This window comes from Lepidochelys kempii, chromosome 7 (assembly GCF_965140285.1).
Source record: "Lepidochelys kempii isolate rLepKem1 chromosome 7, rLepKem1.hap1, whole genome shotgun sequence".
Lineage (NCBI taxonomy): Eukaryota > Metazoa > Chordata > Testudines > Cheloniidae > Lepidochelys > Lepidochelys kempii.
The window spans coordinates 33,666,678-33,688,223 of NC_136386.1; the positions used below are offsets into that span (position 1 = coordinate 33,666,678).

Sequence of the window (21,546 nt, forward strand, 5' to 3'; positions counted from 1 at the left end):
TGCACAGGGCCGGCCTACCAGCGCCAGAGCGATGGGGCTGGCATCACCATGGTAACGGGGCATGCAGGAGGAGACTGCGCCAGCGCTGTGGACCCTCATCACCCTAGTCAGGACCACTGCCCCACTCACCCTCAGCCCCGATGGAGACCAGCTTGACCCCCTTGCTGGCAATGAAGTCCAGGGCCTTGTTGACATTGGCGATCTTGTGGAAACGCATCTTGCCTTTGTCTGGCTTTGGCAACCGCTCACCTGAGGGGTTCGGGAAGAGTCACCAATTGGGAAAGGCACAGAGCATCTGCACACCCATGCACCTCCCCACTTGCCTAGGGGCAGAGTCAGTGATGGGGTGAGGGGGCACCCCCACACACACCCTGGAGTCCCCTGCACCTCCTCCCATGCAGTGTGGGTGGGGAAGCACAGATTTCCCCCCCTCCATCCCCACATACCCTCCTCACACACACTCACATCCGGAAGCAGAGTCGGTGACAGACACTGCCCCCCAGCTGCACCCCACATCGCCAGACCGTAACACACCCCACCACACACACACCCAAGCAGTGTGACACAGCCAACCCCACATCACATAACCCCAGATTCAGAGCCAGGGGTCCAGAGCCCCTCCCCTCCCCGCCCCACTACAGCTGGGCTACACCCTGGTGACTGCACCCTCTGGGTCCCCCCCAAGTCCCTCTCATCTTCCCATGGATTCTCTCCCACACTCTCCCACATGGTTTCTTGCCCCTTGTGGCCGCTGAGCCCTTACTGGTGGCTCCCCATGGATTCTTGTCCCTCTCCTCATCACCCCCACATGGCCCTTCGCGGATCTGCCCCCTGATTCCAGCTCCCCCACCTTACCCGAGATCACCTCCAGCAGCAGCATGAGTTTCAGCCCATTGCGGAAATCCTCCTCGATGTTCTCGATCTGGGTGCCCGCCTTGCGCAGGTGGGAGTTGCACCAGGCCGTGAATGTCTGCAGGAGAAAATGGGGGGTGGGGTTTAGAGAGACTCCACAGCCGCCCCCCCCAGGAACAGGACAGCAGAATGAGTAGGAGGCGCTGGGCTATTCCCACGCCAGCTCCTGGGTTGGTGTAGGTAGGGACAGGCTGCACCTCACATAGCCCCCATTGCTCGCCCTCCCTGGGGCTTCTTCATCATAGCTCCCCCATCCTCCCCCACAGCACCCACCTTCCCCCCAGGATCACATCAGCAGGATTGAGGCTCTGCTCACTGGAGGGGACACAGCCCAGATGGCCTCCCAGGGCACTGTGCCAGGCCCTTGGCACAAGGGGCTGATTCCCACCAGAGCCGGGGCCCCCACGAGCCTTACAGCACAAGCCAGACACAGGCTTGATCCCCACATCGCTGACCTCTGACCCTAACCCCACCCTGGGATGGGCAAGCCCTGACCCTAACATCAACATCACCAAGCTCTGCCCTTAAGCCCACTGTCAACCCTAGCATCACACGGTCCTCTGCCCCTAACCCTGGCGAGCCCCACCCCAGCCCTGGTATTGGCCTGTCCTGCCCCTAACCCTGCTCCCCACCTCAGTCCCGGGGAGCCCCACATCTAACCCCAGGGCTGGCCAACCCCATCCCAACTCCCCCTATTGCTGAGCCCTCACCCTCTTCTTTTAACCTACCCTCCCAAACACCAGGGACCCCAAAACTGCAACACTCCCAGCTCCCCGTTAACACACTGCTGACCCCAGGACTCCCACAGCCTTTGGGCTCCCTGAGCTCTGCTAATAACACACATGCTGCTGGCCTCATACGCCCCACTGCCCCCACCCCACCCCTCCTGGGTGGCTGCAGGGAAGGGGGTGGGAATGGGGCATGTGTGTGTCACTGCTCCCCCTGCTGGTGAGTACATGCTCCTGCCCACAACACCTCCCCATATTTAGCCCCAGCCTGGGAACTCGGCTGTCCCGGAGGGGCTGCGTGAATCAGGCCTACAGCAATGCATCAACTCTGCAGATCTAGATGGCACACGACAATGTGCCTGCTAGGGGGCAGGGTGTACCCGGGCGTCCCAGAGGAGTGAGCTCATGATCCGCAGACTGCAGCCAAAGGGCCTCGGCTGGCTGGCTGCCACCCCCACCCCTGAAAGGGGACACTGGGAATCCTGGCCCACAGACCCCCCTCCCTCAGTGCAGAGTGCTCCTGCTCCCTTTGCCCACCCAGCTCAGGGTGGGGCTGGGTGGATGGGGACCCCCCCCCCTGCAGACAGGATGCAGCCTCATTCCTAACATGACTAAGATGGAGCATGGCAGGGGGAGGGAACAGCTGTTCTAGCCCCCCACCGCCAGCCACCCTGAAGAGAACAGCTGCTGGGATTCAGCGTCTGGGATTTCCTGGGCAGGGGGATGGGCTAGATGGGACCTGGGTGGTTCTAACGATAGTCCCACTAGCCCTGCACCCCCTCCCACTGCACAGCAGAGTATCCCCCACTCCATGTGCCCCCATGTCACGCTTTCCAGCTTCCCTGGTCCCCTAGGGTGAGCATGCTTCTTTGGTTTAAATGGGAGTGGAGATTCCCAGGACTCCAGGAGCTGGTGATTGATGGGAAAGACCAAACAGCAGGAGAGCTGCAATGAAACTGCAGGGGTAGGCAGCACTGGGCATGGGGGTCTGCAGAGCCCCACTGTAAAGCACTTGGTGCACATGCGGGTGAGTGCATGCACACCTATCTGTGAGCGGGGGGGAGTGGTGATTACAAGGTGTGACACAAATGGGCTGGGCCTTAGAGCAGGTCTACAGCCAAGGACATTTCTCTAGTGTAGGTCTGACTCAATTCTCTCCCTCAGGGGGCCGTGGGTCCCTCTCTCACACACACAGATCTTACGCAATATAGCAGAGGCGATGACACACTGCCACACACTCACACCTTGTAGCTTTAAGTCCGTTGGAGAGCTGCGGATACCCCACGCTGGGGGTCTGCAGGATACAACCAGGCAGGCAGGAGGTTGGCGGGAGCAGGATCCCCCCTGACTGGCTGGATTATCTAGGGTCATCCTAATAGTCCCTTGGAATCACCCCCCACCTTGCACCCTATTCCTCACCCATCCCCAATGGGGCAGGATTGTCCCTACAGTTTATTCCCCCCCATTCCAGCTCTGGGGTGTGGATCATTACCCCTTCGATGGTTTAACTGCTTTTGAAAACTGTACTCTGCACTGATGATGTAGTGGACGCCCTGGCCCCATGCCCCTCACCCCATCCCAGCAGCACAACACAACAGCTGAGCAAGAACTATTCCCGGGGAAAAGAAAGGGAAATCTTGAAAATTCCCAGCCAGGAAGAGCACAATGGGAAAGCCTAGCCCACAATCTCCTTAAGATCCCTTTGGGGTCTGGCTGAAGGTTCCCAGCAATGGGAGACAAAAGATGCCCCTTTCTGAAGCATAAAGAAGGTTTAAAGGATGTTGTAAGCTCAGGGAGACTCCATGGCTGATGGGAGAACTTAGAGGGTCATGACAACCTAAGGAGATGGACTGAGCGGGGAAGAGTTTCTAGCTGGACTGATTCAAGATCTGTGGGACTTTGGTATCTTTACAGTTATCCGAATGCTCCTAATTGGAACTGACCAACAACATATGGGAGAAGAGCGCTCATTGTTAAAATCATTGCTAGATGACAGTAGCTTCTAGGGGCCTGTCATGTTGATCGCTGCAGAAACCCACAGCGAGGGACAGTCCCTACCCCAGACAGCTCACAGTCTGAACAGTCAATGAGCGGGAGGGGAAAGAGGCACCAAGAAGGGACGGGACTTGCCCAAGTTCTGCAGCAGAGCCCAGAATAGGACCTAGGAGCACCCCCAGCTCTAGCCCACTAGACCTCCTCCCCTCCCAGAGCTGGGGACAGGTCCCTGCAATTCTGACTCCCAGCCCAGCATGCCACCTGCAAGCTCCTGTGCCCTGTTGCGAGCTGAGCTCCGTGTCCAGACAGACCCAGCTCTGGAGACTCAAGCTGGATGGTTTATAAATAGATTCTCCCTGCATCATTGCAACATTTTCTCCAGCTCAGCCGCAGGGTTATTTTTAGGGGGCCCTAGAATTTCATAGCATCATCCGAATGCCAAGCTGCCACCTCCCGCGCAGGCCCCCGAGGAGTGACCAGAGACGTTCGCCCCCCTTGGGCTCTGCCAGAGGGCTCAGTGGATGATGCAGAGATGTGGAGCAGGCGCCTTCTCAGCATCCAGCCCCAAGGCCTGAGCGACAATGAAATCTTAAGGGAGGCAGCATGGTCTGATGGCTTATGCATTGCACCTCGCATCAGGACACCTGGCTTCCATTCCCAGCTCGGCTACTGGCCTTGAACAAGCCCTTTCCCCTCTCGGAGGCTCTATTTAGTAGATTTCAAGGCCAGAAGGGACCATGAGATCATGTAGTCTGCCCTCCTGTGTATCACAGGCCAGAGAATGTCCCCCAGACATCCCTGCATTGAGCACAGTGACTTGTATCTGACTAAAGCATCTTCCAGAAAGGCAGCCAGCCTGGAGCTGGAGAATCCACCCTGCCCTGGGGGGTTTGTTCCACTGCGTAATCACCCTCCCTTTGAAAAACGGGACTTATTTCTCATTTGAGGTTGTCTGGCTTTTACTCCCAGCCAGGTACGCCCACATCTTGAATACTGCGTGTAGATGGGGTCGCTCCATCTCAAAAAAGATATACTGGAATTGGAAAAGGTTCAGAAAAGGGCAACAAAAATTCTGAGGGGTATGGAAGATTGGGACTTTTCAGCTCGGAAAAGAGACGACTAAGGGGGGATATGATAGAGGTCTACAAAATCATGACTGGTGTGGAGAAAGTAAATAAGGAAGTGTTATTTACTCAGTCACATAACACAAGAACTAGGGTCATGAAATTAAATTAATAGGCAGCAGGTTTAAAACAAAGAAAAGGACGTATTTTTTCACACAACGCACAGGCAACCTGTGGAACTCTTTGCCAGAGGATGTTGTGAAGGCCAAGACTATAAAAGGGTTCAAAAAAGAAGTTCATGAAGGGTAGGTCCATCAAGGGCTGTTAGCCAGGGATGGTGTCCCTAGTCTCTATTTGCCAGAAGCTGGGAATGGGTGACAGGGGATGGATCACTTGATGATTACCTGTTCTGCTCATTCCTTCCGAAGCACCTGGCATCGGTCGGCAGACAGGATACTGGGCTAGAAGGACCATTAGTCTGACTCAGTATGTCTGGTTTTATGTTCTTATGGTTCTTGTTCTGCCTGTCTCGGCTAGATTAAAGAGCCCTCTAGTACCCAGGGCTTTCTCCCCATGAAGGTCCTTGTACACCATGATCAATCACCTCTCAATCCGCTTTTGGAGAAGCTAAACTGATGGAGCTCTTTCACATTCTCACAATCAGGCATTTTCTCCAGCCCTTGAATAATTTGTTGTGGCTCTTTTCGGCACCCTCTCCGATTTCTCAACATCCTGTCTAAAGTGTGGAGCCCAGCGCTATACGCAGTCCCAGTCCCAGCCTCATCAGTACCCATCTCCCGTTTATCCATCCACAGGCCGAATTCACCCTTCTTGGGCAGAATCGCACTGGGAGCTCATGCTGAGTTGCTGGTCCACTCTGACCCCCTAGGTCTTTTTCAGTCACTGCTTCCCAGGACACTGTCCCTCATTCTTCGGGGGCTGACCTGCCCTCCTTGCCCCCAGGAGTATAACTTTGCATTTGGCTGTATTAAAACACAGGGGGTTTGAATGGGCCCACTCTACCAAGCGGTCGGTTGCTTGGGAGGAATGGCCTGACCTGATCACACCACCATCTTGTGTCATGTGCACACTTCACCAGCAGTGACTTTATATTTACTTCCTGGTCACTGATGAAAATGTTAATCAGCACCTGGCCTAGAATGGATCCCTGCAGGACCCCACTAGACACACAGCCCTGCCACTACTCTGGAGCTAAATGAGTCTCCATTCACAGAGGCCAGCAGATAAGCCCCTGTACGAGGCCCAGCCCTAGCAGGGGACTGTGCCAGGTGGGTTTCCTAGACACAAGCTCTCAGTGTAAGGGCTAATGTGATCCTAGGATGTGCAGACTGGGGGTGGGCAATGCAGAGAGGGGATGGGGCCTCTGTGCACAATGTGGCAGAGCCCACAGCCCCACTGTGAAAGGCTGGGGAGGTGCAGAGAGGAGCCATGGGAACGGCCCACAGGCTGGGATCCTGCCACCCAGCCAGACACTAAAGTAACCCTGCAATTCAGAGGAGGGGGCTGCATCCCAAGCTAAAGCCGCGGATATGGGGAGGAGATTTCAGACCTGAGGAGGTTCGTGAATCTCATAGACTAAAGCTGAGCAGAGCCAGGAGCCAACACTGGACAAACCCACCCTGGGAAGAAGGGGGAAATGTTTAGCAGGGATTCCCTAGTGGAACGGGCACTGAACAAACCCTGACTGGGATCAGCCTCTGGCGTACTAGGCCCTGCACAGACATGGTGAGAGACATAGCCTGCCCCCAAGAGCTCAGTCTGAATAGACAAATGGTGCAACTAGGGCAAACAGCAGTATCAAGAGGGGAAGGAACTTGCCCAAGGTCAAAGGCAAAGGTGTGAATAGAACCCAGGAGTCCAGAGTCCCAGCCCCTCCTCCTTCTCCAACCACTAGATCCACACACCTCCCAGAGCTAGGGATAGAACCCAGGAGTCTTGGCTCAGAGCCCCTATGCTCTAACCCCTGGACACCATTCCCCTCCCAGAGGTGGGATTAGAAGCCATGCATCCTGGCTCACACTCCAGCGTCCTAGCTGGGGCTATATCAGCATAGCGAGGTCAGTCGGAGATGTGAACAAAACACCCTGACTGATGTAGCTCCCAGAGCAGACATAGCTGTGCAGACGGAAGAGGGCATGTGTAGACATAACCCTTCCTTCGGGGCGGGGTTCCTACCCCCTTTGTTGGCGTAAGCTGTGTCTACACTATGGGGCTATGCCGGAAAAGTCCCACAGCCACTGGGCCATGCTGCCTGTCAGGAGGCTGGCCTGGTGTGTCTCTGGGGAAGCTGCTTTTGCTCCCAGCCCCTACTCCACCACTCCCCGAGCCATGCACCGGCACTCTGGCCCCCTGCTCACCAAGCAGGCATCTACCTGGGTAATGGGAGCTGCGGCACAGCCGGATTTCCACTGGCACTGGGAAGCTCTGTCCTGTGCCTGGCAGTGGGCTGGGATCCCCTGGGGCTAATCCTTTGTTACCGGGAGTATTTGTGGCTCATTCCCCGCTATTTACAAGGGCTTAAGGGATTTGGCTCCAGCTAACACAATAGTCTGAGGGGCTGCCCTCCCTGTGGGTGCTGGTAAATACGCTGGGAGCTGATGCAGCACAGGGGCAGGGGCTTCCCCACTCCCAGCTTGGCCTGACACCCCCTGTGCTCATCCACCCACACCTACACACACTGCACCAGCATCTATCCATCCAGCACCCCACCCCAGCCGTCCAGCCTACCCCAGGCACCCCTCTCTCCAGCCAGCTCTCCTTTCTTTTCCCCCATTCCAGTCATCTCTCATCCATCCCCACACACCCCTTCTCCCATCTTCCCTTCCATTGCAGGGGCCAGGGAGAGCTTTGTGCTCCCAGAATGTCTCCAGTTCCCCACCCTGCCCCTCTCTTGGCCAAGGCCGCTCCCCCTGAGACCCATCCAGGCTCTCTGCCCTCTCCAGCTTTCACTGCCCTCCGCTAGTCTTGCTCCCCTGATACTCAGCTGCACAGACCTCTCCCCTCCTGCTGGTTGCTCAAGGAACTGTGTGGCTGCATCTCTGCCTCCTCCAGCTGTGGACCTCCAAGCAGCGAGCACTTGAGCATCCTCAGGGCAGATCCCTCCCTGCTCCTTCCCCAATTCTGGCTGTACCCCACAACTCAGAGATCCCCCTTTCATCTCCCAGCTGAGACCTTGCATCCAGTCCTGGGGCTGCGCTGTGAAAGACCAGAGAGGGTGCACAGAACGTCCTGCCTGCTGGGAACTTGCCTGCTGGCCAGAGACTGAAGCAGCCCCCGTGATTTAGCATGACGGGAGGCGGGGGCGTGGGGCTGGACCTTGATCCAGGACTAGAGGCACCAACATGGGAGATTTCTGATCTGTGGAGACTCAAGAATCTCACAGACAAAGGCCTAGCAGGGCCAATGGCTGGGAGCAGATGCTGGACAAATCTACTCTGGAATGAAGGCAGATACTTAGCGGGGGGGGGATTCCCCACTGGAGTAGCTTCCCCTTGGATGGGGGGAGGAGATTCTCCAGTCCTTGTGGGGCTTTAAATCCAGGCCAGAGGGCTCTAGGCTATGGTTCTGCCACCAGACCTGGGCTGGGGCAGGAATCTGCTTGAGGGAAGGTGCTGCAGGGGGTCAGACTGTGTGATTCAAAGGGACCTTAGCATGGACGGGAGGCTCCTGTACCTGAACAGCAGCACATTCCCAGCCCTGCTGCAGCATGGTCCCTCCCCACACGCCCCAGTCCCTCATGCAGGCATTTCCACAGCTTACACTGGCCTTGCGCAGGGCGGAGGGCGCAAGAACAGGGCATTCTGGGTAGAGTCGGCCTGCAGGCCGGCTGTGTGGGGCTCTGCAGAACATTCAGGGTAGTCGGCCTGCAGGCTGGTTGTGGGGCACCTGCGACAGAGATGCCAGGAAACCCTTCTCCCAGAAGGATTGCAAGGCTCTCTCCAAACACCTATCTGTAGATAGCCCTCCTACAGATGGGGAAACCGAGGCAGAGAGACTGGAGCAATGTCACAGAGCAAAAGTGGAAAGGGAACCCAGTAGTCCTGAATTCCAGCCTCACCATCCCCACTCTAACCATTAGACCCCACATCCCCTCCCAGATCTGGGACCAGAGCCCAGGAGTCCTGGCTCCCAGTCCAGTGCCCTAACCACTAGACCCCACTCCCTTCAGCCCCTGGCACTCACCCTCCCCCGTCACACAAGCACACACGCACACACACACGCACTATCCTCTTGAAGCCACCTGCTCTGCCCATGGGAGCAAGTGTGCCCCCCCCCCATCTGTCTCTGTAGTTGATTCAGGATCCCTTGCAGACATCTTTAAATAGCCTCTCCCACAGGAGCCCTGCAGCAAGGCCCACCCAGGCTGGGGACTGCTGCAGCCCCCACCCCACCCAGCCCCCCTCTCCTAGGCCATAGCCTAATTAAGAGGTGTCCTCTTCCAAAATACCCACATGAGCTCACCCCACCCGGGAAGCAGCAGGGAACGGACAGAGGGTGGGGGGCGGTTTATTATAGAAACCACCTTACAAGGACAGGGTGTCTGGAATAGCAGCAGCCACCTGATCCCCCTTCCCAATCCCCCAAAACACTCGAATCAGCAGGAACAGCTTCCCAAGCACATGAAACTATCCCTGCTCCTCTAAGGAGGGGGTGGGGGATTCGAAACAGACAATCCCCTGCTCTGATCAAATGCCTATTCTTTGTACTGGGGTAGTGCTGAGGATCCCCTGTTGTTCTAGGCACAGTACAAACTCAGAACAGAATGACTAGTCCCTGCCCCAAACAGCATACAACTTAATCAGGCACTCTGGGGAAAAAATCAAGACACGCAGATTCCTCCAACAGGCAGCTTGGGATGGGGACCCCTGAGGGGGTGTTAGGTTCTCAGAGGGAACAATCGGGCAGGTCACCTGTCTGTGTCATGTCGGCACCCTCCCAAGCACTGACAAACTGGGGTGCACACACAAACACAGCGCTGGTACATCAGAGTACGTGCACACAGACACCCAGAGCACTGATATGCACAACACTGGTACACAAGGGTACACACCCAGAGCACTGTCCCACTGGGTTCCACACACACATACGCATACTCACCACCTGTGCACTGGGCCCTTCCCTGACAACTTAACACAAGAGTATAACAAAGAGCAGGTGCAAACTTCCACAGGTATGGCCCACTTGGGTCAGCTCATGGCCCATCTATGTCACCCCAATGCCCAGAGGAAGGGGTAAGAGCCCTGCAGTGGTAGGATAACCTGCACCCAACTAACTAACACTTTTCTGACCCCAATTGCTAGAGTTCAGGGTGTAGCACCCAAAGCAGGTGGGGTCATAACCCCTCCCCCAGCTCTCCTCTGCTCTTTCAGTCTTTACTCTGACTCCGGACAGCCCTGCTATCCACCTCCTTTCTGCACACCCAACTTCAGTGATATCCAGTGGCAGTGAGTTCCATAGCCTAACAGAACCGTGTGTCAAAGAGACAGCAGGTGAGCGGGGAGCAGGGACAGGCAAACATCTGTATGGGGAGGGTGGGGAGCGGTGGTCCAAGCAGTTCAGTGTGAGCAAGTGGTACTTGTGGAGCTCAGGTCAGGACTGTTCGGGCTGGATAAGGGCTGGCAATACCCAGCCTGCAGCTCAACCTAGACAGCAGCACCATTCTGTGGGGAGTTGTGCCAACAGAAAGGGCTGAATTCTGGTTTCCAGAGTCACCCCTGACTGCAACAAGGCCAAGGCCGGACTCTGATCTCAGCTTTCCAGGGCCAATCCAAAGTCAACCAGTGAACCCCAGAGTTGCCCTGGTGTAGGGAAGATCAGAACCTCCCTTTACATGGGAGGCAACTACTTCAAAGCGGGTGGCATTCTCTCATTGACGTGCCCGTAGCCAGACAGTGCTCCCCACCAGGAGGGGCAGCCTGGCTGTCCCCTGGTCACAGGGGCTCTAATAGCTTTTCCCCACCTGATGTAGCTGTACCACCATCCTGGGTATAGGTTGCCAGGTTAGAGCCTGGTGTTAAGGGGTACACGCGGAGAGGATCCTGGGGGGGCTGAGGATCACGATTAGGACTGGTGGGAGGAAGGAACATCCCACCTTGCACCATCCCCACCTGCTCAAAGCTCCCTGCAGTGGTGGCAGGCCAGGGGAGAGACTCCAATGGTTTGTACAGAACCATAGGGAGGGGACACGTGGCACCCATGCCTGACGGAGAACAGCAATGTGCACGCCTGCCCTATTGCAGCCACCTGAGCACACCTCAGCCAAGAGTTCTGTGGTGCTGGGACCAGGGGCTTTGGGTTAGCAGTTTGGGTTGTGCTCTGGCTCTAGGGGTTCCTGGGCCTGATCCACCCTGGGCATAAGAACATGGACTTTGACAGAGGTTCCTGGGGTAAGGGGCACAGAATTCGCTGGGCCTGATCCTGCTCCCACTCACGCCAGTGGTACTGCATCAATTGCAAGGGAGACAGCCTGGATGTGCTGCCGGCTGAGATCAGGATCAGGCCCACTGCTCTGGGGGTGTCTCACTTTGAGAGTGTGTGTGAGAGTGAGAGAATGGGGGGAGCTGTTGTGTGTCTGTGTGTGCAGGGGGGTTGTTGTTGTGTGTGTGAGTGTGGGGTTGTTGTGGGTCACTGTATGCAGGGGAGTTGTTGTGTGTGTATGAGAATGGGGTTGTTGTGGGTCAGTATATGAGGGGGGCTTGTTGTGTGTGGGAGTGGGGTTGTTGTGGATCAGTATTTGCAGGAGGGTTGTTGTGTGTATGTGAGAGTGGGGTTGCTGTGGGTTAGCGTATGCAGGGATTGTTGCAAGGGAGAGTTTGGGTGTGTGGGGTGTGTGCGTGAACCAATTGCCCAGGGCTGCTCACAGCCACTGTACACACAACATCTTGGCCATATGCATAAGCAGCAGTCCAAGCGGGCAAGCATGCCACATACACCTGGAAGATCCTGGTGCACAGCCTGCCCAGAGCCCAGATCACAGCAAGGCAGGTGGGTATATTTAGCCCAGCAGGCCCCTCGCATCCCCATCATTCCTGACATAGTTTGGATGCCGCAGACTCTGTTCCAGGACACAGGCAGCCACCTCCTCCAACTCCCCACTGCTGGCGTCACCCTTCTGGGTCTGGGAGTGGGAAGGGGCATCAAGCCGTATCGGTTACCCTTGCACAGCAGCTGTCTGCTCCAAAGATCACCTCCCCACACCCGCCACTTTGGGGCTTGGCTCTTGACAAACCTACGTGGCACGGAGCCCGGCTCTCCAGCCTTGCACACTGCTCGGAGTCTGCCCTTGCAGATAGGGGCTTCTGCCTGCCCCGTTACCCAGGGCACCTGGCACCACTCAGAGGCTGCCCCTTGCAGATATGGAGCCCTGTGCCACCCCTGTAACTCCAAGCACCTGGCACCGCTCAGAGGCTGCCCCTCGCAGAGATGAGATCCGGCCTGCACCCACCCGTGTAACCCCTAGCACCACTCTGTGGCTGCCCCCAAAAGCCCCAAATCTTTGCAGTGATGGCACCCTGTACCTGTCCATCTAGTGCCCAACTTGGCCTCTCTCCTGCTCAGAATCCACCCCCCCACACCCCACCTGACTCTCTCTCTTGCAGAGATGGGGCCCTGGGCCAGCCTCTCACCATAGTGTCTGGTACCTCTCTGAGGTTCCCACTCTGCTGAGTTTCCCCCATGGGCCCTGACTCACACAGACACAGCCCCTTGCCCAGCTCTCCAAACCTGGTCACCATGGGCACCTGCCCACAGCACCTCTCGCGGGCTCCCACCCTGCTTCCCCGGCCCATAACTATCCCCCATAGCCACCCACCTTCCTCTGCTGCTTCTCCCAGGCGGGGTCCAGCAACAGGTCCCGGTCCCAGTCCTCCTCCTGCTGCATGTACTCTTCAGTCATCATGTATGAGTGGTTGTACTGGATATGGCTCTCTACTTGCGTGGTCATCATGGCTTGTCCTCTTGTCCCTCTCTGCAGGTCTGACTGTCCCCTCTTCCACCTTAGTCCCCAGTCGTCCCTCTCACAGGCCCTCCTCGCTGCTATGCACTGCCCCTTGCCCAAGGCACCAGTTCCCTTCTCCTGGAGGTCAGATCCCTCTGCCCCTGGTGGCTGGCAGCTTTGCCCTGTCCTGAGCTCCTGGTCAAAAGCCACCCACGTGACTGGTCCCCATTAAGTATTATCAGCCTGGGGAAGGGGGATCAGGTTCCACCTTTAAAAGGCCAGGGGGAGGGTGCAGAGGGACTGTCCCCACCAACCAGGGAGGGTGAGGACAGCTGCTGGCAGGCCAGAGACCAGACACCCCCCTCCCCCCTTGCAGGCTCTTAAAGGGACCCTGTACCTGGAGGGCAGGGGGTGGTGGCTTGCTGGTGGTCTGGGGACAGGAAATGCACAATAAGCCGCAGCGGGAGCTGGAGGGGTGGTGAGGCAGGTAGTTCATAATAAGGAGCAGAGGTGTCAGATCTGGAAAAGGCCATTAAGTCATCCGGAGGAACCCAGGGCCAAGGAATGAGCTGGGAGCAGGGATAGTATGGCGTCAGTTGCAAAAATCAAAGGGAGGCACCATGGCCACTGAAAGAGCCAGGACTCCCGGGTCGCACTCCCAGCTCTGTCAGTGCCCTGTTGTATGACCTTGACCAAGTCCAGTCCCTGCTCAATGCCTCAGTTTCCCAGCTCTAAAATCAAGGGACTGACACTCCCCCCTAACCCTCCCCCCCACAAGGCACTTGGAGATACTTTGCAAGAAACACGAGCCTACCTACCATTCTGCAAGGCCCCTGCAGGGAAGAACATGTCACTGACCAGCGCCATGCATGTGGGGGAGACCTGGGCGGGCAATACCATATCCACCAGCCAGCACCTTGCAGAGAAGCTGTGATCTGGTACCCCACCCCAGTCTCAGCAACACATAAACATCCCGGGCACCTGCAGGGGGGCCCAGGTGGGGGGGGAATGCCCTGGGAAGGGAAAGCTGGAGGGACTAGGAGAGTTGGCTTAGAGGACACTGATTTCCCCGCAATGCAGCAGCACTGCAGGTGTCCAGTGCCCACTCCCTGTGCTGTGGCTCCAGTTACACCAGGGCTATTATTAGCAGCACAGGCTGGGCTCGGAGCCCCCAGAAGTGGCTAGCGATTGTGGGAAGGAGAGGAAACCTCAAAGGAGGACCCGAATTTCCAGGGACCTGAATCCTGAACTTCCACCTTTTGCAAACCAGGCCCATTTAAGGGGTTGGCTGCCTCCTGCAAAATGGCAGTTCCCCCTCCACCCCAAACACTAACCACTTGGCTCCGGGATTTCAAAGCATTGTCCAGCACTGCCGCTGCCTGGCAGCATGTGTCCAACCACAGGGTGCGGCATCCCGCAGGACGGCATGTGGAAGGGAGGGTGTCTGCGGCCTGCACGTGGCATGGGAAGGTCTGTGCCAAACCATGACCCCAAAGGAAGTACCACGGAATGAACCTCCAGGGCAGGGGCTGTACTGCACCGAGGTGTGGCAGTGGGGCAGAGCATGGGCCTGGGAACCAGCGGGGCGGGTGGCCACCTGGAAAAAGGGCAAAGCTCTGCTAATTCGATCTGAGACCTGTGGGCATTGTGGGCCCCTCAGGCACGGTGACTCCCCTGGACACGGTGACCCCGGTCCCCTCACTGGGCACCATGACTCCCCCGGGCATGGTGACTCCCCCGGGCACGGTGACCCTGCTCCCCGCACTGGGCACCATGACTCCCCCGGGCACGGTGACCCCGGTCCCCTCACCGGGCACCATGACTCCCCCGGGCACGGTGACCCCGGTCCCCTCACCGGGCACCATGACTCCCCCGGGCACGGTGACCCCGGTCCCCGCACCGGGCACCATGACTCCCCCGGGCACGGTGACACCGGTCCCCTCACCGGGCACCATGACTCCCCCGGGCACGGTGACTCCGGTCCCCGCACCGGGCACCATGACTCCCCCGGGCACGGTGACCCCGGTCCCCGCACCAAGCACCATGACTCCCCCGGGCACGGTGACCCCGGTCCCCGCACCAAGCACCATGACTCCCCCGGGCACGGTGACCCCGCTCCCCGCACCAGGCACCATGACTCCCCCGGGCACGGTGACCCCGGTCCCCTCACCGGGCACCATGACTCCCCCGGGCACGGTGACCCCGGTCCCCGCACCAAGCACCATGACTCCCCCGGGCACGGTGACCCCGCTCCCCGCACCGGGCACCATGACTCCCCCGGGCACGGTGACCCCGGTCCCCTCACCGGGCACCATGACTCCCCCGGGCACGGTGACCCCGGTCCCCGCACCGGGCACCATGACTCCCCCGGGCACGGTGACCCCGGTCCCCGCACCAAGCACCATGACTCCCCCGGGCACGGTGACCCCGCTCCCCGCACCGGGCACCATGACTCCCCCGGGCACGGTGACCCCGGTCCCCTCACCGGGCACCATGACTCCCCCGGGCACGGTGACCCCGGTCCCCGCACCGGGCACCATGACTCCCCCGGGCACGGTGACTCCCCCGGGCACGGTGACCCCGCTCCCCGCACCGGGCACCATGACGACCCCCGCTGGGCACCGCGATTGGTCGATCGCGGTTTCTGTCAGAGGGAAGGTTGGGCAAAGCAGCCCTCCCCGCCCCCGATTGGCTGGGCGCGCTGTGGCGCCCAGCTGGCGGCGGAAGCGGAGGCTGAGGGGAGAGTGGAGGAGAGGCCTCCCGAGAGCCCGGTCCGGGGCAGAGACCCTGGGGAGGGAACCAGCCCCCGGAGAGAAGCCCCCTTCCCTTCGGCCAGGGTGGCAGCCAGCAGCCCCGCCCCCGCGGGGAGCAGGCTGCTCTGTGCCCCGGGCAGCGCTCGCGTGGGGCGCCCCCTGGCAGCCATGCAGGCGGGCCGGGGCGGGCGGTGGCAGCGCCTGGATGCCGCGCTGTGCCTGCCCCTGTGTGTGACCGTGGCCCTGATGGGGGCCGTGTGCACAGAGGTGCTGTGCCTGCTTCTCTGGCCTGCGGAGCCCACCCAGCTGCCCCTGGCCCTGCACCTGCCCCTCCTGCTCTTCCTCCTGGCCAACGTGCTGGGCAATATGGGCCTCTTCGTCACCAGCAGCCCAAGCATCAAAGGGGTCATGCTGTCCGGAGGCGCCGTGGGACAGGGCTGGGAGTGAGTATGGCTGGGTCACAGAGGGAGGCAGAGGGCTCTCTCACAGCCCAGAGGCAGCTTCATCTCAGCGCCAGGTAAGGGATCCCTGTGTAAACAGCCCTGGCACCCCACCCCAGAGGTGGCTGCATCTCCGTGCTGGGTGATGGATCCCTGTATAAACAGCCCCATTCCCCTCTCCCTCCACGGCGGCTTCATCTCCGTGCCGGGCGAGGGATGGGATCCCGGTATAAACAGTATCTGTGCCCCACCTGAGCAACTGCAGCTCAGCACCCGGCAACCTTTAGGTTGGTGCTAGAGTACTGTCATGCTGTTGTCGGTGTTTGAGAGAGGGCTTTTCTACAAGATGTGGTGTGGCAGTGGCCTGAGATTGGGATGGGGACAGATTGGGATTGACTGTGCCCGCTCCATTGTTCTTTGCTGGGGACTCCCTGCCCAGGACTGCCCTGCTTTTGGGGCTGCCGCTCTATTTCCAGCCCTAGGGACAGCACAATATGATGTGCTATTCGGATGCTAGGGGGAGAACGGGGAAACGCTGCATCACCCCCCTGAGGCTCCTGCTTCCCTTCCAGGTACTGCTACACCTGCCAGTCCCACGTGCCCCCCCGCTGTCACCACTGCTACACCTGCAACGTGTGCATGCTGCGCCGGGACCACCACTGTGTGCTGCTGGGCCAGTGTGTGGGCTACCATAACTACCGTTACTTCCTTTGCCTCCTGCTGCACAGCTGGGTGGCCCTGCTCTACGCCAGCCTGCTCAACGCTGACATCTTCATGGCCATGCTGCATGAGGGAGTCACCCTGCACAGCATCCTCCTCCTCCTCATGCCGTGGCTCATGCTGCTGACGGGTACAGCCATGGCAGGACCTGCTGGGAAGGGCCCATCCACACATGGGGGCAGAGCACCACTGATTCCCCTAGGACCGAGCTGTTCTCAGCTAGTTTTATTTCAAAACAAACAAACTAGGAAATACCCAGTTAAAAAACTTAGTGTGTTGCAGCCGAGCCTCAGGAACATCAGACCAAGATTTGATGATTCTGGGCATCAGCCAGAAGCTCCATAAAGGGCCCTGATTTTATAGATTGCTGATCCTGTACCCTCTGAAAAATAGACCCTTTTAGGACATCTCCTTGGAAACTGAGGGACCTGTAAATCACATGTTGTTTTTGCAGATTGTGTCTTGAGTGTGCACCTGGGGGGCTCTTCCAGCATAGGCAGCTCCTTAGAAACTCTACAGCCCATTCCCGTCACCTGAGCCACCCAGCCCTCCCTCAGTCCCTACCCCAGAGGCAACTATGATATCCCAGTATAAACAGTCCCTGTGCCCTACCCGAGAGGCAGTCACATGTCAGTGGAACAGAGAGCAGAGCAGGGTTAATGGGAACATGCCAAGACCTGGTTGTGTCTGGGGATGCTAAGTGTACCCTTGGGGAATGCCTGGCTTCTAGTTGCCCTAGCACTGACAGCACCCCCTTGTGTTTCCCCAGGCCAGGTGAGCACCTTGACCTTCATCTATGCTTTCGTGGCGGACACCTGCGTGGTCAGTTTCCTCTTCTGCTCTGGCTTCCTCTTCTTACACGTGCTGCTGAGCCTGCGTGGCCAGACGATCAGGGAGTGGTTTGGGGAGAGCCGCTGCTATGACCTGGGCTGGCGCCGCAACCTGCAGGAGGCATTGGGGGACAGGTGGCACCTTGTCTGGCTATGCCCGCTCCTGGCCTCCCCACTTCCTGGGGATGGCGTGGCCTTTGAGAGGAGAGCGCCCTGCACTGAGCCTTCCACCAAGCCAGTCGTTTTCTGAAGGTGGGTTCAGGAGCCACCCTGATGCTGAGGGGGCAGGATATGCCAGAGTCCTGGCCACGTTGCCAACACCAGCTGACTGGCATAATGGGTAGGGCACTGGGGTGCAGGACTCCTGGTTTCTGGTCCCAGCTCTGCTGCTGACCTTGGACAAGAAGAGATTCTCTAAACACATCAGAAATAAGAGTAAGACTAAGGAAAGTGTAGGCCGTTACTCAATGGGGAAGAAGAGCATATAATGGAGAAGGTTGAAGTATTTAATGCCTTTTTTGCTTCAGTGTTCGCTAAAAAGGTTAATTGGGAGCAGATGCTTAAGACAATTACTATTAGCAAGGGGGAAGGATCTCAGATCAGACCAGGGAAAGAACAGATTAAAGGAGAAGGGGGGGAAACAGTCTTCAAGTATGTTAAGGGCTGTTATAAAGAGGCCAATGTTCTCTATGTCCACTGAAGGTAGGACAGACAGTCATGGGCAAGAGAGATTTAGATTAGATAGTAGGAAAAACTTCTTGACTATAATGGTACTTAAGCTCTGGAACAGGCTCCCAGGGGAGGTTGTGGAATCCCCGTCAGTGGAGGTTTTTAAGAACAGGTTGGACAAACACCTGTCAGGGATGGTCTAGGTTTTACTTGGTTCTGCTTCAGTGCAGGGAGGTTGACTTGATGACCTCTTGAGGTCCCTTCCAGCCCTTCAGTTCTGTGATTTTTTATAGTATTTAGATAAGTTAGATGTCTTCAAGTTGGCAGGGCCTGATGAAAATTGCCCTAGCCAAAGCAATCGCAGAACCATTAGAGGATGTTGAGGTCCCAGGGGACTGGAAAAGGGTAACATAGTACCTGTCTTTAAAAAGAGGGAAAAGTAGGACCTGGGAATGTATAGACCAGTCTGCCTAACTACAATACTGGAAAGATACTGGAACAAATGATTAAACAATCCATTTGTAAGCACCTAGAAGATACTAGGGTTATAAGAAATAGCCAGCATGGGTTTGTCAGAACCAATCATAACCAAACCAATCTAATTTCCTTCTTTGACAGGGTTACTGGCCTAGTGGATAAAGGGGAAGCAGTGAACATGATGACTGGACTTTAGTAAAGCTTTTGACACAGTCCCACAGGACATTCTGATAAGTAAACGAGGGAAATATCATCTAGATGAAATTGCTATAAGGTGGCTGCACAACTGATTGAAAGACTGTCCTCAAAAAGTAGTTATCAATGGTTCGCTGTCAAACTGGGAGGATGTATCCACTGAGGTCCTGCAGGGGTCTGTCCTGAATCCAGTACGATTCAGTATTTTCACTAATGGCTTGGATGATGGAGTAAAGAGTATGCTTATAAAATTTGCAGATGATGCCCAGCTGGGAGGGGCTGCCAGCTCTTTGGTGCACGGAAGTAGAATGAAAAATGACTGTGATAAACTGGAAAACTGATCTGAAATCAGCAAGGTGAAAGTCAGTACAGACAAGTGCAAAGTACTCCATTTAGGAAAGAAAAATGAAATGCACAACTGCCAAATGGGGACATACTGGGTAGGCAGTAGAGTTACAGAAAAGGATCTGGGGGGTAGTGAATCACAAATTGAACATGAGCCAAGAGCATGATGCTGTTGTGAAAAAGGGAAATGTTATGCTGGGCTCTGTCAGCAGGAGGGGCAGATGTAAGACACAGGAGGTAATTGCTGTGCTCTGCTCAGCACTCTCAAGGCCTCAGCTGGAGTGCTGGGTCTGGTTTCATGTCCCACGCTTTAGGAAAGCTCTGAACAAACAGGAGAGTCCAGAGGAGAGCAAGGATTTGTGAGGAACGATTGAAAGAATTGGGCATGTTTAGGTGAGAGAACTGAAGGCTGAAGGGGGACATAAGTCTTCAAATATGTAAAAGGTTGTACTAAAGAGGATGGTGAGCAGTTGTTCTCCATGCTCACCTAGGGTAGGACAACAAGTAAATGGCTTAATTCACAGCAAGAGAGATTTAGGGTGGCTATCGGGGGGGTGGGGGGGGGACTTTGTATATCTCTGGTGGTTAAGCACTGGAACAAATCACCCAGGGAGGCTGTGAAATCTCCATCTCTGGAGGTTTTAAGAACAGGTTAGACACACACCTATCAGGGATGGGCTAGATCTATGTAACCCTGCCATAGCATGGGGCTAAGGACTAGTGGCCTCCTGAGGTCCTTTCCAGCCCTACATTTCTATTCTACGTCCCTTCCCCTCTCTGTGCCTCAGTTTCCCCATCGTAAATGGGAATAATCCCTCACTAGATGAATTCACTAATGATGGTAAGGGTCAGCAGCTGGAGGGGTGAGGGACAGGTAGAGAGCCTAGCTCAGGACACTGCTCTTCTGTTGGTATTACAGTAGCACCTAAAGGCCTATCCCCCCCACCCCAAATCAGGTGCAGCACAGACACAGTGGGAGACAGGCCTTGCCCCAAGAGCTGACAGTCTGAACAGACAAAAGACAGAAAGGAAACAGGCACCAAGAGAGGGAAGGGACTCACCCAAAGTCACTTGGAGAATCAGTGGCAGAGCCAGGGACAGAACAGAACAGAACCTAGGAGTCCTGGCTCCCATACTCCCCCAACCACTAGACCCCTCTCCCCTCCAGAGCTGGGGATAGAACCCAGGAGTCCTGTTTCCCAGCCCCCACACTGTAACCCACTAGCCTATCACCCTGCTCCATAATCCATTCATCCCAAGATTAGGCTGCTCTGCTCCAGTCATTGCTGGTTGTGGAGCTGGCAGCCTCAGGCCCGTGGGAGGGGGAGTGAATTTGTGCTGGCATTGAGATGGGCCAGGGACGGGGCACAAAACTGCTCTGGGTATGTCCCATGGGAGGCCTCGTCCATGATGGCCCAGGTCAGCTCTGATCCCTCCCTCTCTGATTGCAGGTCTCCTTCCGGATGGTGCTGCAGTACTGCAGTGGGGCTGGCGCTGGCTTTGCCTCTCCCCAGAGCGGGAGCGCTGCTGAGGGGCAAATGTCAAGCTGTGTCCACTGCTCTGCCCTGTGGGTTACTGGCACCCCCATCTGACCTGGGTCCTGACGCTGCCCGGTGGGTGATCCTGTGCCGTGTCTGAGCCACGTCTGCACTGGACTCTGCAGTTGTTGTGACTGTTGCGCCAGGCACTGGACAGATTCCAACCAAGATTGGGGGGCCCTGTTGCACTGGGCATAGTGCAGCCGGTGAGCAAGATCAGAGACCCCTGTTCCAGGTGCAGTCCAAACACAGAATGAGAAACAGTCCCTGCCCTGAAGACCTCACAGTCTTAACAGTCCCAAGGTGGGAGGGTAAACAGGCACCCAGAGGAAAAGGGACTACCCAGCTCAGGGAATAGAGCCCAGGAGTCCTGGCTCCCAGTCCAGTGCCCTCCTGACTGCACTAACCTTTTGTGGTTTCCAGTTCTCTCCTTTTAAAGCACAAGCAGCACAACACTGTCGTTCTGCAAGCCCAGGGCTAAAACTGCTTGTCTTCTGTGTTTGCACAGTTCTCCCACGGCCCGGCCCGGCCCAGCAGGACAGCGCACCCTCCAGAGGCTGGATTCATTGCCTTACCAGCCCCTCTCCCAGGTGGGGGCTTTCCTCTGGCACCCTGCCCCCACTGCTTTCCAATAAAGCTCCAAGCCCCAGGTGCACAGTGACTGAAGATTGATTTGTCTGATTTTGGAGGGGCCTGTTTTGAGCCCCAGCCTGACCCCCTGCAGCTTTTCCTGCCTCTGGCCCAGATCTGGGGGTGGAACCAGAGCATGGCTTTTAGAGCCGTGCAGCCTGGATGTAAAGCCCTCAAGGGATGGAGCATTCTCCCAGACAAGGAGAGCTGCCTCGGAGCATTCTCCCAGACAAGGAGAGCTGCCTCCTGGGGCATCCCCCTCGCTGCTTAACCTCTGCCCCTCGTTCCCCATC

At 57.0% G+C, this 21,546-nt stretch overlaps 2 protein-coding genes across 8 annotated transcripts in view; one reads left to right on the plus strand and one right to left on the minus strand.

Moving 5' to 3' along the window:
• ACTN3 (actinin alpha 3) overlaps positions 1-14,518 on the minus strand; it is a 32,248-nt gene extending 17,730 nt beyond the window's left edge. For 2 of the 3 annotated variants that reach the window (XM_078853674.1, XM_073352076.2), the window contains exons 1-3: positions 12,531-14,518; positions 856-970; positions 130-249 (exon numbers count right to left, since the gene is read on the minus strand). In XM_078853674.1, coding sequence (XP_078709800.1) covers positions 130-249; positions 856-970; positions 12,531-12,665 — 370 coding nt within the window. In that variant the 5' untranslated portion in view covers positions 12,666-14,518. The remainder of the gene's footprint in view (positions 1-129; positions 250-855; positions 971-12,530) is intronic. The other variant, XM_073352074.2, reaches the window with a different exon arrangement.
• Positions 14,519-15,342: 824 nt separating this feature from the next.
• On the plus strand, positions 15,343-21,284 carry ZDHHC24 (zDHHC palmitoyltransferase 24). 5 transcript variants are annotated; one of them, XR_012159842.2, is made up of 5 exons: positions 15,343-15,852; positions 16,422-16,699; positions 17,339-17,651; positions 18,687-19,096; positions 20,537-21,284. XR_012159842.2 is itself a non-coding variant. In XM_073352093.2 (4 exons), the coding sequence occupies exons 1-3, from the start codon at positions 15,578-15,580 to the stop codon at positions 17,647-17,649; spliced, it is 864 nt and encodes a 287-aa protein (XP_073208194.1). In that variant the 5' UTR covers positions 15,343-15,577; the 3' UTR covers positions 17,650-17,651; positions 20,537-21,284. The 5 variants fall into 5 exon arrangements, 2 of the variants coding, with proteins under 2 accessions (XP_073208194.1, XP_073208192.1); XR_012159843.2 differs by having other exon boundaries at positions 21,132-21,284; XR_012159844.2 differs by having other exon boundaries at positions 18,999-19,096.
• Positions 21,285-21,546: the final 262 nt, after the last annotated feature.

Bases quoted from the DNA above. Each gene is read 5' to 3' on its own strand.
- ZDHHC24 (XM_073352093.2), top strand. From the start codon at position 15,578: ATGCAGGCGGGCCGGGGCGGGCGGTGGCAGCGCCTGGATGCCGCGCTG. The intron at 15,853-16,421 runs GTGAGTATGGCT...CTTCCCTTCCAG, and splicing joins GCCGTGGGACAGGGCTGGGA to GTACTGCTACACCTGCCAGT. The intron at 16,700-17,338 runs GTACAGCCATGG...GTGTTTCCCCAG, and splicing joins GTGGCTCATGCTGCTGACGG to GCCAGGTGAGCACCTTGACC.